General features: G+C 45.9%; 1 protein-coding gene across 18 annotated transcripts in view; it reads right to left on the bottom strand.

The window, feature by feature from the left end:
• Positions 1-16,836, bottom strand: part of PTK2 (protein tyrosine kinase 2) — a 1,463,565-nt gene that overhangs the window by 896,908 nt on the left and 549,821 nt on the right. For all 18 annotated transcript variants that reach the window (XM_069621702.1, XM_069621703.1, XM_069621697.1 and 15 more), the window contains one exon: positions 9,307-9,533. In XM_069621702.1, the coding sequence (XP_069477803.1) occupies positions 9,307-9,501 (195 nt within the window). In that variant the 5' untranslated portion in view covers positions 9,502-9,533. The remainder of the gene's footprint in view (positions 1-9,306; positions 9,534-16,836) is intronic.

Here is a 16,836-nt window from a genome sequence, read left to right on the forward strand (position 1 = left end):
AGGGGGGTAAAACTGGGTAGGCCCATGGCAGATTTGATTAAAGTAAATCAATTAATTCCCATATAGAAAATAACGGGATGAGTGCTGTTAGAATTTGAAACTAACAAAGATCATGCTCAGTGTGCTATAGCTGGTACAGCCCATAAAGACTTGGTTGACTGTTTCTGAAATCCTTGACTTCCACATAGAAAGGGGGGGGTCCATAATCCCAAAAGGAAGTAATCCACAAAACTCTACCTTTCAAGTCAGTGTGGAGGGGGCAAAAAAACAAAATTCCCCCATTCCTTTTAAATTTGAATTACAAAGTATTGCATCTCATTTGTCCGGGTGTACAAAAATGAAATTTCCCTTTTGGTTCCCATTTTTCTCTGACCCCAAGGTATCAAGTCCTGGCTTTTATTTTCAAGTGTGTTGAACAATTTGAGTTCCTTTTTCCCAATCTTGCCTTTTAAATAACAAGCCCAAAACGATTTTCCCCATTGAATTCCTTTCCCAAAAAGCGCCTTTTTAAAATCATCAGAAAACCGATTTTTCCATTTGCGCACACTCCTCGCCTTTCAATCAAAGGGGTCATATTTAATTGAGGCCTGGAGGGTGAGGATTGCTGGGAGAAAAGTGTTGTTTCAAATTAAAGTCATTGCTGTGGATTTGGAATTGTATTGCAAACGTTTTTATTGGTTAAAGTGAAAACAAAACTGGTTTAAATTGTTATTGCAGGTTTCAAAATTTCACCTGTGTTGTTTCATATAACACAATCATAGCTGTGATTTTGGCTGTTGCCACAGCATTGGTGGCTGATGTTAGTCTGTTGGTCAAATCTTGATTCAATAAATAAATATATATATATTCTTACTACACAACGGCCTGGTTCCTAGTCCATTGGTGACACAGGGTATTTGTTGGGTTTGGGTGTGAGATGGATTGGAGGCCTCACTAAAGTGTACTTGAATAAACAGGGCTTTATTGTGCGCCACCTTGCTTGGGGGGAAAGGAACTCCCTGAGTTGAGTGTGACCGCATAATTAACTGTGACAGTGGGAAGTTTCCCAAAACCTTTCAGTACTTTTGAAGGAGACCTTTTGGATTGATGCAACTGGGAAAGAAAGGATGTTGACAATATTGTGGTTTGCGTGAGTGCCTAAAGTGACTTCCTTAGCATGTCTAATGAAAATATTTTCATGATCTCGATATCTGGACTCAACATGGTGTCGAGTTGGCATTCAACACTACCTTTCCTTCTACTGCCTATGGTCAGCATTATTCCATTATGTAACAATATTTCTCTTTAATTAAACTGTCATTTAGATGCTGCGTTGGACTCCTGGATAACATTACTCCGAGTCAACCTTGCAAGACTCTCCAAACCATTCTTTCCAAATTTGTTTACGACCGAAACACTCACTCTCATAAATTCACATAACTTGACTCCAATTCCTTCTTCATTTGTTTCTCACCCAACACAAGAAGTCAGCACTGTCCAGAAGACTTTCTAACAGCCATACATTTTAAAATCTAGAAGTACTATTCTTTTTTTTCTCCACGTTACGAATCAAAAACATAGCCTTGAAAGAAGAACAAGTGAGTAGCAGATCATCTTTCTAGGTATTCCATCACAGAACTCTCCAGATCAACTGCGTTGAAAGAATACCCTCTGTAAGGGTGCAGAAGTAAGGATCGGACCGAATGGCGACATGTTTTGGGGTATAAACTTGTATGTATTAATGAAAGTGTGGAAAATGCAGTATCAATTTGCTTCACTCTCATACAACTTGTTCAGTGTCCTAGACCCTCTACTTCTCTTATTTGGGTGCCGGTCCCAGACTTACACAGCTTAGTTGTATCCCCTTGTTTCACTCTCCAGCCAAGTATACAACTCGTTCTGAGTCCCAGACCTAGTGCTTTCACAGTCACTTCCCCAGACCTCCTGCACCTCCCAGACAGCTTATGTACCCGTTTCCTTCTTTCTTACAGATTAGAATGGTTCCCGGGCAGCTGCATCCCTCTGCAAGGCTCCGGTAGCATTCAGGCTTCGAGCGTGGTTGGCAGCGGCTCGGTAGCGCATTCCCTCTTTCGCGCACTTTGCCAGGGCCTGGGACACCTTGCTTGGCGACAGCCCGAGTACTCCCATACTGGCGGACAGAGTTCGGGTTCTCCTTTTCCTCAAGTGCAGCTTCCCTTGCGGCTCACGTCCGCTGCTTTCCTGAACGGCTCCCATTGTCCCTCCTCAGAGGAACTTTCTCTCTTGCTTGTCTAAGTCCCGGTTGAGCTGCTTTGATAGTCATGCATGGGATTGTTGTACTTCTTTGGACCAATCAGTATCGTGAGAAGCTAGACCGCTCACTCTGCTTCTCCAGAGTGATTGTCTGACTCCTGGTTATCAGCATCTTCACAGTACTTTGTAGCTGGTTAGATAGCACAGCAATCTGAGCACTCGTTTCCGACATCTGTGCGTAGCATGTTGATGCAGGTTCGAATCCCGGTGGGGCCAACTCAGGCTTTCATCCTGCCAGGGTCGATAAATCGAGTACCATACGGTGGGTAATGACATATTACAGTGCTTTGATGCCCTTGAGTGAGCTAGTGCTATATAAAAACTGGTATTGTTACTATTACCAGTATAACACTTTGTACTTTCTGGTCTCTCAGTCTTGTCATGTTTGTTGTTCTGACTGAACAACAAAATACATTAACTACCTAGAGAGGGGGAAGGCAGGTTTAAGGGTTAAAGAAGGGGTTGAGTGTACTGAAAGGGCGTCATAGCGTTCTCCGATAGCATCCTCAATCCCATAAAGTGATTCCTCACCCATGTGATCCTCCCTCCCTAGACCACCCCAGGGGGACTATTGTACGGTGGACACACTGCCCTGGCACCACGAGCAAGGTCTCCACCTTCCAGCTTGCACCCCCAGGATCACCCACAGAGCCTCCTTCCATGGCAGAAGAATCCCTCTCCCTCGAGGACAGCTTGCTGGGGAAATCCCTAGTCCCACCTCTTCCATAGGGGAGAAGAGGGCTCTATGGATAGGAAATCCTGTTCCCTGTGTCCCGCAACTCCTTATCTAGGATCAGCCATTCATGGGGACCCTCTCCAGGAGGAGGGTACAGGGATGTTTGAAACATTATATTTGACATTTACTGCAAAGAAACGGTTTCCTTGGCATTTGTGTCCTGCTCGTTTGCTCTTCTAGTTCACTTTTAGGGGCACGCCACTGTGCATCTCTTTGTTGATCTGAACGTTATGATCACCTTTAGAAATTGCAATTTTTTTCTGGAACTCCGTCAATAAATATTGTTTATTACAACTTTGTGTGTCTTTTCTGAGATTTACTCGACTGAAATGCAGCTTTTACAATCACAGAAATGTCACACGTGGGCTGTCTTGAGTGTGGATGGCAAAGATTTCCCGTATCTTTCCCAAGTAAGCGTGCATGTGGAGACTAAAATGGCTAGGGTGCAAAATCTGCACGGGCCACTAGCGATTGGCTGGTGATATTTGGCGAGTAATACATTATCTGCTGTGTATATGTACAGAATTGAGCTGTCCGTTGCCATTTTTATAGCTGGCAACTTGAATGTCTGCTCCCCGGATCAGGACTCTGTTATAATGCCAGATGGAATGATGTGAAAAGCAAACGAAAGCCAGCAGGGCTGCTTCAATGCAGCACTGCACCCCCTTTCCATGAAAGACAGCCGGGCTCCTCCAATGCAGCACTGCACCCCCTTGCCATGAAAGACAGCCGGGCTCCTCCAATGCAGCACTGCACCCCCTTCCCATGAAAGCCAACCGGGCTCCTCCAATGCAGCACTGCACCCCTTGCCATGAGAGCCAGCCGGGCTCCTTCAATGCAGCACTGCACCCCCTTCCCATGAAAGCCAGCCGGGCTCCTCCAATGCAGCACTGCACCCCCTTGCCATGAGAGCCAGCCGGGCTCCTCCAATGCAGCACTGCACCCCTTGCCATGAAAGCCAGCCGGGCTCCTCCAATGCAGCACTGCACCCCCTTGCCATGAAAACCAGCCGGGCTCCTCCAATGCAGCACTGCACCCCCTTGCCATGAGAGCCAGCCGGGCTCCTTCAATGCAGCACTGCACCCCCTTCCCATGAAAGCCAGCCGGGCTCCTCCAATGCAGCACTGCACCCCTTGCCATGAAAGCCAGCCGGGCTCCTTCAATGCAGCACTGCGCCCCCTTGCCATGAAAGCCACCCGGGCTCCTCCAATGCAGCACTGCACCCCCTTGCCATGAAAGTCAGCCGGGCTCCTTCAATGCAGCACTGCACACTCTTCCCATGAAAGCCAGCCGGGCTCCTCCAATGCAGCACTGCACCTTCTTTGCCATCCCTGCACACTGCGGGTGCCAGGGAACCATGTGGGTTAAAACAACACTAAACTGACCAACATGCGCAAGAGACCCATTTCATGCTACATTTCTTTACAGGTCGACAAATACATGACTGGATTTAATAATACACATCTCAAGACCATCTAATTCAGTATTGCTCCACTGTGGGAATTTAACATTTTTTTTATATTAAAAACCCTCCTGTAATTTGTCCATGACATTGCTGTCCTAATTATGTCAGTATCTATATATATATGTGCTGCATTGAAGGGGCCCGGCTGACACATAAATGTACAGAATTACAATTGGCTGTAATGTGCTGTCCGTGTTGGCAACGGTTTTCGCACACTGGTTCCGAGTCACCAGTAGGGTGCAAGAATAAAAAGTGAGGCAGTTATGAATCGAAACAGTCCTGCTGGCTCCATTTTTTTTCCTCCACGTTCTGTTGCCATCCCTGGCACAGGACATCCACCTTTGTTTAACTGTCAACTTCCTGGGGTGCGCGATATGCGAGCAGTAGGAAGTCTGCCAGAAACGTGTAACCGCTTTTCACACACCCATCTTAAATCAGTGCCGGTCCCAGGTCTGCCAGTGCCGTGTGCGAGATGTGAGCGCCCCCCCAAGCCGCCGCCCCGCCCACCACAAATGCAGAACAGCAGAGGGCTGCCTGACGCTGTTTTTGTGAAGTGTGTTTAAGGGCACCTTGCCTCCAGCTCAGTGTCATGTAAACAGCGGCTAATAAAGAATCAAGAATCACGCGGAGATTGTTTAATAGGCGCTGTTTACATGACACTTAGTTGGAGGCAAGGCGCCCTCTATTTGATGGGCCGTGGGGGGCGCCCTTGTGGGGCTGCACCCTCTGAGCGCACCTTAAGCCTATGCTGCCTTAAATCTCTAACAAATCTTTCTGAGGGGTGCGAGGGAGAGGATTTTGCAGTTGGTTTTGCAGGCGGCCAAGGTCCACGAATCGATTATCCTCTAAGTCGGAGGTCTTCAAACTGTGGGGCGCCTCCCCTTAATAACCCCACGAGGGGGCGCAGCCGCATCTCATGGGGGGTGCCAGAGCCCAGCATGAAATCAAAAATTTTTTATTTTTTAGATTGACGGATATGGGCAAGGGTGGTTCACATGGTTGGACTGGACCATAAAACTGTCTCAGGCAGAATTTTTTTAAAAAAGGGGCCCGCAGTTGCAAATGGATATTTATTCCTTTAGTCACAGACTGTTTGAATAGTACCCATGGGGTGTTTTTCGATTAAAAAAATGTAAGCAAATTAAGCAACAATGGTCAAAACTACAAGCTGCATAGCGAAGTAACTCATCAAACTTCCCCACATTGGCCAAATAAAAATTGGCCCATTTTGACTGGCCTATATTAGCATTTTGGGTACGGGTATTGTCCTATTGCCCAATAGGCCAGTCCGAGCCAGGCAGCACAGCCATAATGTGCAAGGGGGGCTTCCACCCAGTGGCCCTCACACCCATTATGGAGGAGCCGAGGAGCCAGCCCAGTGAAACACTGAGCATTCCCTCAGCTGCTTTTTCCAGGATGGGTGCGTTTTGCTTCGCCAGTCTTGCATAGCTCATTGGAAATGCTGGCTGTGGCACTGCATGTCTATGTGCTAGAGTGAGCTCCTGTGCCTCCTCGCACATACCGACAGAGCAAGCTGGAGTGGGGCATTTCAGCATCCACGCGTAGGACCGTGCAGAAGGTAAGTTTATATTAATTAATTTCTTATTTAGATGTGTATAGATGCGGTTATGCTTGTGTTATGAGTGAGTGTATGGTTGCGTTTATGCTTGTGTTATGAGTGAGTGTATGGTGATGTGTGTGTGGGGGGTGTGTGTGTGTGTAGCTGATTTTGTTGAGTGGAAGGTACAGGGGGGAGGGCTGTACAATAAAGGCTTTTTAAAATTGCCTTTGTTGCACAAACCCCCTACCCACCTGCCAAATCAGCTCTCCTTCTGAGGTGCTGTGGAGGCCAGGGGATAGGGATGGTATTTTTATTATGTATGACAGATATCCAGTCAAAAATACCATGCTTTCCCCCTTGGCCCTCCAGCGCCCATTGCAAACTATTCAGCTTTTGATCAATTTTTTCTTTGTAAGTATGCTTTAAAATGTAACATTTGAACCCATTATTAAAAAAAAAAAAAAACATTCTTAGGGGGGGAAATCCCACTAATCTTCCTCGATTGGTTCGGGCTCCCTCGCTGCGCTCAGTCGCTATAGCATTTTTGTGAGAAATATTTATGCCCCTACACTTAAGTTCACCACCTCCCACTGGCCCTCGGACTGTGTTGGGAACGGCGTGGGTGGGTGCGGCCTATGGACTGTCGTGGGAGCAGGATGGGCTGGAGCACAGGGATAGTGGTGGGAGCAGGGTGGGGAGAGGCCAGGGTCTGTGATGGGGTGGGCAGAGCCCAGGGACTGGGTAGGAGTGGGATGAGGGAGCCCAGCGACTGTGATGGGAGCAGGTGGGGAGCCCAGGTAATATACTGGGAGTAGGGTGCGGTGATGGCACACAATAATTCAAAGCCATTTGTACATACTGTCCATTTGGCATTTTTGGGGGGGCCCGGCATGCCCAAATTTCACTCAGGTGGGGACCAGGCCAAAAAGGTTTGAAGACCACTGTTCTAGGTGGGTCAGTGCTCAAGCAAAGCGTGTGCTTCTTAATTAAGTAACTGATGCTGCTTTTAAAAAAAAATAATCTAAAAATAGGATTTCCAGCACAACGCTCCACCCAATACTGGAATTGGGATTCCCCCAGTGGGATGACATTGGACAGAGGAAACAGGAAAGTAAATTACACGCAGGAGGGCAAGATTCCCCTTCTGAGTCACCGTCCCCCACTGCAGCTAACACCAGTGTTGAGTGATCTACTACTTCTATTGTCACACTCCTTCCAGTGGGAACTGCTCCCATCAAGTATTTCCTGGATCTCTGTAGAAGTCCTACCCCTTCCACAAAGGGAGACGCCCTCTTTAAGCTTGTGCTGATGATCACCTCACCCCATTGCCAAACCTCGACCTCCACTCATCTCGAATTGAAACTCACAACAATGAAATATCCCCCAGACAAAGGTGAGGCTGGCAGGCACTGATGCTGCCGCTCCCTTGGCAATAATGGGCACCGAAATGTTCTCACCTCCTGGTCGAGGCTGCACGTGATTTAAATCTAGAGAATACACCGAGGCAGACGGTCATTGGGGTCGTTGCTGGCACTAACAACTGCAACCAAAGCCCAAGCATGTACACTCTGCTGGGCAACAAACAACCTCTTTCCTGGCCAGGGTGGTCCTATCACCAAGCTAATCTGTCTCCATATTTCTATTTTTAAACACACCGGCCAGCTCACCTTTTAGTTATGTTTTGGGTTTGTGATGAGGTGGGGTATAGTCAAGGGAGTGGGGGGGTGTGGGGATTGGGCGATTTTTCTGTCTCTGGTATGCAAATCTCTCGGCTCTGATCTCGCACGCCCACGTGCCCCCCTTCCTTGTGCACTTTCTTATGTATTAATATTCAAAGGACAGTAACGCGTGTATATCAACTGTAGCTTTACACGTACAGAGGTGGTCTCCTGGCCATTATGTACACATTCATAATTCAGCCTATTTTAGCACATGGTGGTAACTTTAGCCTGCAGGTGGAGGGAGGGTATTTGGTGAGGAGTGGCATTTGCAGAGGATTCTCAAAAGAGCCTAGAACTGGCACACAGGACTATCTTTACCCCAGTGAACCCCAAAAGGAAACTGCCAATGCTGACAAACTGAAGCCCAGCCTCACTAGTGTGAGTTGAAGGGGACCCCACAGCTATGAGTCTATAAAATATGGCGTTTGTGGGCACTCAGGGTGCGGGAAGGAGCTTTCGCAACTCCAAGCCTTGTAGGGACCCAAACACATAACAAGTGGTTCACAAATGCTCGCCCGTTTTACTACGGCTGTCTGAAACATTGTCCTCTAGTTGCAACATGGTGCACTGTTCAATACGCTCAGAAGCCTTAGTTAGCGCTATGTACAACACAAATGCAAACAACCACCGTGGGGGTGGGCAAGGAAGTTAATTTTCTTTAGATAAATTGGAGTTTTCGAAACGCCGTCTAATTCTTACCTGGAATTGTGGGGTGGAACTACGTCAGTAGGAGGTGTGCATTAGTACAATCGCACCAGCGTAGAATCTATGGCGGTTTGGCAAACATATGTGCAGCCAGCAATAGAAGGTTGTCTTCCTGTGGCAGGAGACTTTTACTGGCATTAATGGCAAAGACATGGGAACATTCATACATGCGGATACTGGCAAAGCCAGCATGAACAGGTGTTCTTATGGTGGCATTACTGGACATGCACAGTTGGCTGGTACATTTGTCGCCAGGCTCAGCCCACTAGTTTCTATGCTCGGTGAAAAATGTAAGGTTTGATTAAAGCACATACAGCTTTCACCTAGTGCAGAGCGTGGTGTGCCTCTGCAGCAGTTTTAATCATCATGTGCATCGCAGATGGGTGGTGGTGGTGGGCCAGCCCGGTCCAGAGTGTGCTGTGGCACGAGTCGGATGGGAGGGACGGGGGAGGTGCGGGTGCCCTCAGCATTACTCGTAGGGTGCCCCCGTGTTCTGTGCAATGCCACTGCTGGATTACAATACCTTCTTGCCAAATGGCATTTTCCCTGGCATAAGTGCAAGTAGACAGTGTTGCTGCCTATTTCATAGTGATTTATATTGTGGAACAATGCGAAATTATAATGACAATAACTGTCAAGTGAATTTAGCATGTGTACGTCTCTCCTAGTAAATTACAAAGGAAATTTGCTCAAAACGACTCGAGCTTGACAAACGTTATAAACATTTCTGTCAGCCGGCTGGCATCCTATAATTAATGCTGCGCGCCACCATGTCTTTCAGTCCATTAGCCTTTCGAGCCTTGTAACAATCACATGAAGGAAAACAAATAGCTGTGGAGGAACTTACCCTGACATCGGTGGCATCTCCGTGCCGGATAATGCTGGCCCACGTGGTCGGCTCATTACTGCTCTCGAAGTAATGAAAGACCTTCAACACCCGCTCCATGGCCCCGGGGGAGCGCTCCAGGCCCGCGCTCAGGCGGGACTTGGCGTTCGAACCGGGGGTATGGTTCAAGTTCGGGTCGAGGTACGCCGCTGCCATGTTTTTGCTAGATGCTAGGTGGCGGTCATATTCTGAAAAAGAGAACAAGAGGTGACAACACAGCGTTACTTTCCACAAAGCAGACGGCGCATCAAGCCAACGTGTGCAGTCTTTCAGTTGCGCGGGACAAGTACTGCTGCTCTCATTTAAACGGCAATTCACAAAACGAAGGTATGTCTAAGAGCAATCTACATTCGGGTAGTTTTCTTCCCTCCCCTACCCGTTGTCTACATGCAGCTGCGATAAGGCATCGGCCTGGGAAATTAATAGAAACTTTTGGGGGGAAGAGAGACGCCTCTTGGCGGGCAAAGAAGCCATTTAGATTGCAAACCGCTGCCCCCTGAAAGACTTTCTAGGTAGATCGCTTTTGGGCCCCACATCTTACGTACGCAGGAACCGTGTCTATGAAAACATAAGTAGGTTTAGAAAATATAATGAGTATCCAGGGCCGAGGAGGACCACCATTAGACTGATCAGACCAGAAATAGAAACTCCCCTGGCTAACAATATGTCTTTCCATAGCAGTGGGGGAAATCGGTGCCCACACCACCTGAATGATATGCATGATGTTTCCTACACTGTGCACACTGCTGGTGCGCAGCGGCATGTCCGGGGACCTTTCCATAACAGCTGCTTAATTACAGTAAGTAAAGCTATAGTGGAACACAACACTAGACATATTAGTATCCCTGGTGTACTGTGTGTACCAATTGATATCATGCATACATTGAAGTTTGAAAATTAGCCAAAAATCTATTCCTCAGACTACTGAGGTGCACTTCCAGTGACTGGTACCATCTATTGGGGAGGGAAAAGGGCGGTCTTGATTTGATCGATACTACATTAGAAGGATCCGGGACCTAGCACCAATCTTTTAAATTGGGGCAAGCAGAAGAGGAGATTTAACTAGCAAGTTAGCCACCTGAAGTGAAGAATTGCCACAAATGAGCCAATCTGCCGATCATTTTGAGAAAACTCCCTCATTTGAGTTGGCCTTTCCCCGTATAGCTTGGCAACCTTCCCATGCCATCCCGCCATGTGATCCTACCCACACCCTTGATATTGTAGGCTTCTAAGTGAACCAGCACTCTTTATGTACAGCGCCCCATTGCTTCTCATCTAGGGTCCAGTTATTTACCACTCGATACATGCATAAAAAGAAAGGACCTGATGAAGGGGAAATCCGTGCTGAGAGAAGTGGAAACAAGGAAGGACATTTGTATAGTTGGTAGTTTATTGGCCAAGGACAGGTTGGAGATCAGCCAAACATGAGCAAATCCTACACCCACAAAACAACGCTTGTTAGTTCAGCTCTGCTGAGGGAATCAACATATGGACACAGCTAGCTTTTCAATACAGCAAAAATACTACACAGAAAACAAAAATATTAACAAAATCACCCTGTCCCCAATGAACAATAAATTAAACCTCCATCTGCTTACTTGGAAACATAATCGCATCCTCGTGAAGGCTAAGCAGCCCAAAGTACATAGAGGTCAACTTGAGAACAAAGCACACCAGTGAATCAGGAGGGATTAAAGACTGAACAATGAAATCCGAAAGGCACCCAATTAGGACCAGGAGGTATACTGCTGTCATCATAGCCACCAATGTTTCTCACACAAGATCTCTTAGAGGGGAAAAGCATTCTGAACAGTTCACGGCAAGATAGCTCAGCAGGTTAATTGCTCAGTGTTGAGATGTGCGTTGATCTGAACGTCACATGGTCCAATCGCGGCATGACCAACTATGGCTTTCAAGACTCGGAGGTTGGTAAATGAGAACAAACTATTATTAAATTGTACTTACTGTTCTATATACACCAATGTGTGGAAAGCGCTATATAAATACATTATTCGTCCATTTATGCACATTCAGTGTCTGCCAAAATGGTGTGAAAACCATATAATATTACCCCTTTATTCTTTTAGTTTAGTTTCCCTTTGCACACAGCAGGAGGATGGCAAAGTCTGAGTGTACAAAACATCAAGTGACAATCAGGCGCCCACTGGCAGGGCACGATCCTATCCAATCCAATACAAAGTACTTTCTTAGCATGACAGGTTAGACGCACAGTGCCAGAGTAAAAACATGGGATACATACATTTCACATTCTCTACGGAAGGGGTTTCGTTCTTCATGCACTTTGTGTTCTCATTGGAATTCACGAACATATTTTGTGGTTCTCTCTGCTAATTCTGGTCTGCAGCGAGTTTTACTCGAAAATACTTCCCTAGACTCGCAAAACGTGGGGAAATAAGGTTCCAAATGTCGTCGTGTGCAGGACACTCCAGGAGGAAATGCCTCTTTCTACTCCCCACCCCCCCATGTCATTGTTGATAGCTCCGATCTTCCTCTTATTTGAGCTGTATCGACCAGTCTCGATTTCCAGCTTGTGGCCACTCAGTCTGTATTTGGCTACTTTGTTACTGAATGAGGTAATCTGCAAGTTAACAGTTTTGACCCGCTGACCTGCAGCATTCTAGCTTGTTGTGGTGTTCTAGTTATACTGTTCTGCACATTGTAGAGCGCATCATCTGTTCTCAAGTCTCTGGCTTTCTGCATAGTCACTCCTTGCTTCCTCACCATCTATCAAGATTTTGCCCTATGCATCACTAACTCTAATTTCTGCACATCACCTTAAACAATCTTCTATTTTTGTACTTCTTGATCTTTCTGTGGTTTTCGACAGTGTAGATCACCATTCTTTTGTCATATCTGTATAATTACACTTTTTCAGTATCTTGGGCTGGCTTACCCCTGCCCTCCCTTCCTCCCTCTACATTTCAGGGTTCCCAAAGGCTCAGTTCTTGGACCTTTACTGTTTTCTCTTAATACTTCCCCTCTTTCTGCTGTACAGAGAAGCCCCCCAATGCTCACACCAGAAGAAATGCAACCCACTAAGGAAAAAGGCCCTACACACCTTTTGCGAGGAGAACAAGGTTTTATTTCCACAAAAATAGAGAAGCACCAGCAAAGTGCTCTGCTGCCGCGTAACGTTCTGGCAACATCTGTATGAGCAACACGTTCTGAAGGCACACAGCGTCATCAGTGACATAAATTACATAATGTACAAATCCAAATGCCTGGTTAGTGAGACCCTATACATAGGCTACCTGCTCCATAAGGGATGGCAGGCCATTGGTCTCAGCTCCTTCTGTCCATCTTCGTCGATGTGCGCTCCTGTTTGCGCTTCATCAGGCATGAAGCTACAATTAATTGGTTAATATGCGAAGATAAACAATACATGCCCCATCTCTAAACAAATGCGCATCTGGTACTGCATACAGGGTCTAAGAGGATACTTCGAGGTCATTGTATCTAAAAAAAAATAAACTACAGCTCGATTCCAGACACGTCGGCGTCGATCCAAAGCTCCCCAACCTCATTTTAGATTTGTTGTTTTGCCCCTTACGGCACCTCGCAGCACAAATCAAGTGACCTATGGTGAAGGCAACAGGCCCCTGCTTCTGATCTTTTCTGATTGATTGGGGGTGTAACTGTTTTATGGTTGGTGGTCTGGGACTGACTGGTACCTTGGAATGCGGGGGTTCTTGGGACGGGACATCTGGGCTCTATTTCTTGGAGCTGGGACGGGGAAGGTCTGAGGCTCGGACCCTCCTCCTCCTGGGATTGCTTTTCGCAGAGGTCTTTCAACCTCCTCATGGCCTTGCAGGGCTCATTCCATCTGGCATACAAATTCTGGCCACACAAAACAATGAAGGGCCTATGAATCTCTGCTGCTCTGACCCCTCTCACCCGTGCCCAGGCCACAACCTATTCCTGCATGCATACACCGATTCCCATGTGTGGCGCTCAAGTCTGCACCCCTGGCTGCGGCGCAAAGCTAGGCTTGGATTTCATATAAGGCTGCTACTATCTAAGATGGTGTTTGATTCCCAATGTACCCTAAACCCGAAGCATGCACCACCCTTCCTGCACTATAGCCCCTGCCGACAACCCCTGTCCCCCTGGAACCTCCCTGAGCCCCTACTGCACACTTCCAGGCCTGTGCCTCGTCCGAAAGCGCTTGGGGATCTGGAACAATCGTCCCTCCTTCCCAACAGCAGTCATTGCTAATTCTGGGATCTCGTACAATTTTTGGGCTGACTCACAGACCTTTCCCTGACTTTTCTAACAATCTTCATTCTTCTCTTTCTACTTCCTTACCATGGACTTGCCCTTGAATCCTACTAAAAATGAAGTTCTCATTTTCTTTTCTCTTATGATTCACCTTCCCCCCTTCTACTTCCTCCCTCTCTTTCCCCCCCCTTCTACTTCCTTTTTCTGACACTGCACGCAATCTCCGCGTTGGCTTCGATTCCTTTTTCACATTTTCTTCTCGCATTTTTAACATTAATCAAAGTTGTCGCCATTAGCTCTTCAATATTTGCAAAATCAGCTTTGTCCTTTCTAATTCTGCAGCTAAAATTCTGTGCCCTCATTTGTATTCTCGTCTGTTTCACTGCTTCTCCCTTCTTATGGGCCTCCTTGCTTTTGTCTAGCTACTCCTTGCTCTACATGCAACTATTCCATTTGTAGCTCTTCCCCCTGCTCTTACATCGCTGCTGTTCTCCACTCGCTGTCTTGGTTTATTTTGAATCACAACTTCTTTTTCACTTTCTCTTTTGTTATTTTATATGTTTAAATCTTAAATTCAAATGTCTTCATGGTCTTGCACTACCCCATCTTTCCTCAGTTGTCCCTTCACTCCCAATCTCTTTCGACGCTGTGTGCCCAGACTCATTCTAAATTCTTGCTCCCAAATACTGGAATTCTCTTGCTCCCAAATACTGGAATTCTCTTGCTCTTCTCTCCAGCCCAAAAGCAATTTGTTGATTTCCTTTTTACCATTTCATTTTTAATTGTACTGTTTACTTCACTATACAGCACTTAGTACATAAAAATGTAGAGCCTGTTGCAAGTCCCTAGTCAATTTCCCCTCCTGCCTTTGGTTTACTATGCTTTCAAATAGTTGGACACTAATGCAGAACGGTTTACATGCTGTAATATATGGCTGAAGGTAGTTTCAGAGGTCTTGCAGTGCCTGATAGTGGAGGCGGTTTGGTTGACTGCTCTCGATATGGCAGCATCACTTAAAAATGCACTTTTGGATTTTGAGCAACAGGACGAATCTCACTGTTTTGGACGCATGGTTTGGTAAGTTTCTGTAGACACAAAGTACTTGTTTGCAGAACTGGAGATGGATAATTTCCATCGAATTTCCATAGATTTGTCCATTCAGCATAGTTTTTTTAGAGTTTTAGTGTACACCTCGCTCACGTAAAGTACAATATGGGCAATAATATGGGCGATAAGTGCTGTCGAAAGGCTTTAATGTTAATTTTACTGGTGGATTTAAGTATGCGAGTTGCTTCATAATGCATAGAGATGTTTTCCTTGAAGTGTGTTTGTTGCCAGTTTAAAACCTCCAGATGCACATGTGAGGTGAAATAGCCCTGGATGCCATGAATAAAAAGACCAGAGTCATTGGGTGATATGCCCCTAAATAAAAGGACTGAAATATGTTAACTGCCTTTCGCAAAGGAAGCGAAAGCCACATGGCAAGGATATTTGGACTAATCCATGAAGAGCTGATATGATACGTCCATGAAAACAGTCCACAGAACCCTCAATGGGATATCAGCATTGTGTTCAGCATTTGCAGTGAAACGGAGCTCTTTCTTTCATGAACATTAAATAAAATTATGTAATTTTGTTTTTCCCCTTTAAACTAAAAATATGCTCAGCAAAATGCTCACCAACCTTTCAAAGTATGGACATGGTTTCTCCCTATCACCAGCTCAGTTACATGGACAATTTCAAAGCAACAAGCATGTCATTTTGAAACTGTGTATTTTATAAGATGTCATTTTAAATGAATTTAGGAATGAGTTACAGGCTGTTTGTTGCAAGGGGCCAGGATGTTTATTTCTGCGATATGTGAAGCCCAGCTCCCCTCCTTGTTGCTTGGGAGAGAGCGGTCTTGCTGCTTTAATTGTCATTGCCTCCCTTAAAAATACAAGAAAATAATTACTTTTGAGATCAGAAACATGGTGGACCAGGTGAGATTGGGTCTGGTCTGGCAGCACTGGTGACCTCCAGGTCACAATTCAGATAAAAAGTGCATTCGCTGGTCGTTAGCTCTTGAATGGCTGAGCTAATGTAAACACAGACCCCTCTACTGGTGTCATGCCTAAACAGAGCGGAAGTGAAACTTAAGGAAAAGGTGGGAGATCTGAGCAAATGAGTGGTGGAGTCGACCATTGTTTGAAAGGGGAGAAATGCATTTTATCATGTAAAATGGACAGTGTACATCGCAAAATAATCATTCTAAGCTTTTATTAAAGGTGAAAGTTAACCCCTTCTCACCATATAAAAACAGTTTTGGTGGGAGAAACCCAACTGAAGTTATGAATGTAAATGTGATTTGGCCTTCTCGTGATTCTCAGAGATGTGAAGATTTGATAAAACATGGCAATCATAATTCCTATGACACCCGGTAAATATATGATTCCGGGGTAAATGAAGAAAAACTGCATCTTTGCACAAAAATGACCTACAGAGTTCTGACTATTTTTATGTGATTCGCTGTCAAATGTAGTTTTCAAAAATATATTCATATCTGTCAAGATGTGACTGAGCCCATCTGTCAAAGCGAGATGATGAAGTGCTCTCCTCCCCTGGTGTCCCAAAACACTCCCCTATTCCCTTGTCCTATTAGCACACATGGGGGAGTGGCTTAGTGGAGGCTAAACAATCTCTTTCGCGAGAATCATGATACATTAGTGATGTCATCTACCCTATAAGTAAGCCAACTTGCCTCAGAGTAGGACTTTTCACACTAATTCCATGAGGTGACTTGCTGCAGAAATCTGTCGTGAACATCCCAGCAGAGAGAGAGGCCCAACTTTGCATTGGAGCCAGGAGACAGACTGATTGGGACCCTTGGAGCCAGGAGAAGAGGCCTTTGACTGATCCCCCTTTGGCTGTCCCCAGCAGTGTGCTCCGACACCCTCCGATGTCCAATCCTGAACTCTCCTGTAAGTAGAACTATCACAAGCCATAGATTGTTTAAGCTCTGTATTCTTTCAGCATTGCCTTCTACATTTCCCCATTGCAAAATCCCTTCTGCCTGTGCATCTTAGTTCTTTCCCCATTAAAAAATTCCTGTTTGCCTGTGTTAATCCTTACACTATTTTTCAAAGTAAATAAATTAATTCCCCCATTTAATTCACAGGATCTGTATTGTTCACATTCAAAACCAAAAATCTTTTCCCAGTGTGTTGTGAGTCGGTATAGTCCTAAAGATTTGCCAGAAGAATCAACTTCAAA

Source organism: Ambystoma mexicanum, chromosome 5q (genome assembly GCF_040938575.1).
Source record: "Ambystoma mexicanum isolate Mex_15411 chromosome 5q, UKY_AmexF1_1, whole genome shotgun sequence".
NCBI classification, from domain to species: Eukaryota; Metazoa; Chordata; class Amphibia; order Caudata; family Ambystomatidae; genus Ambystoma; species Ambystoma mexicanum.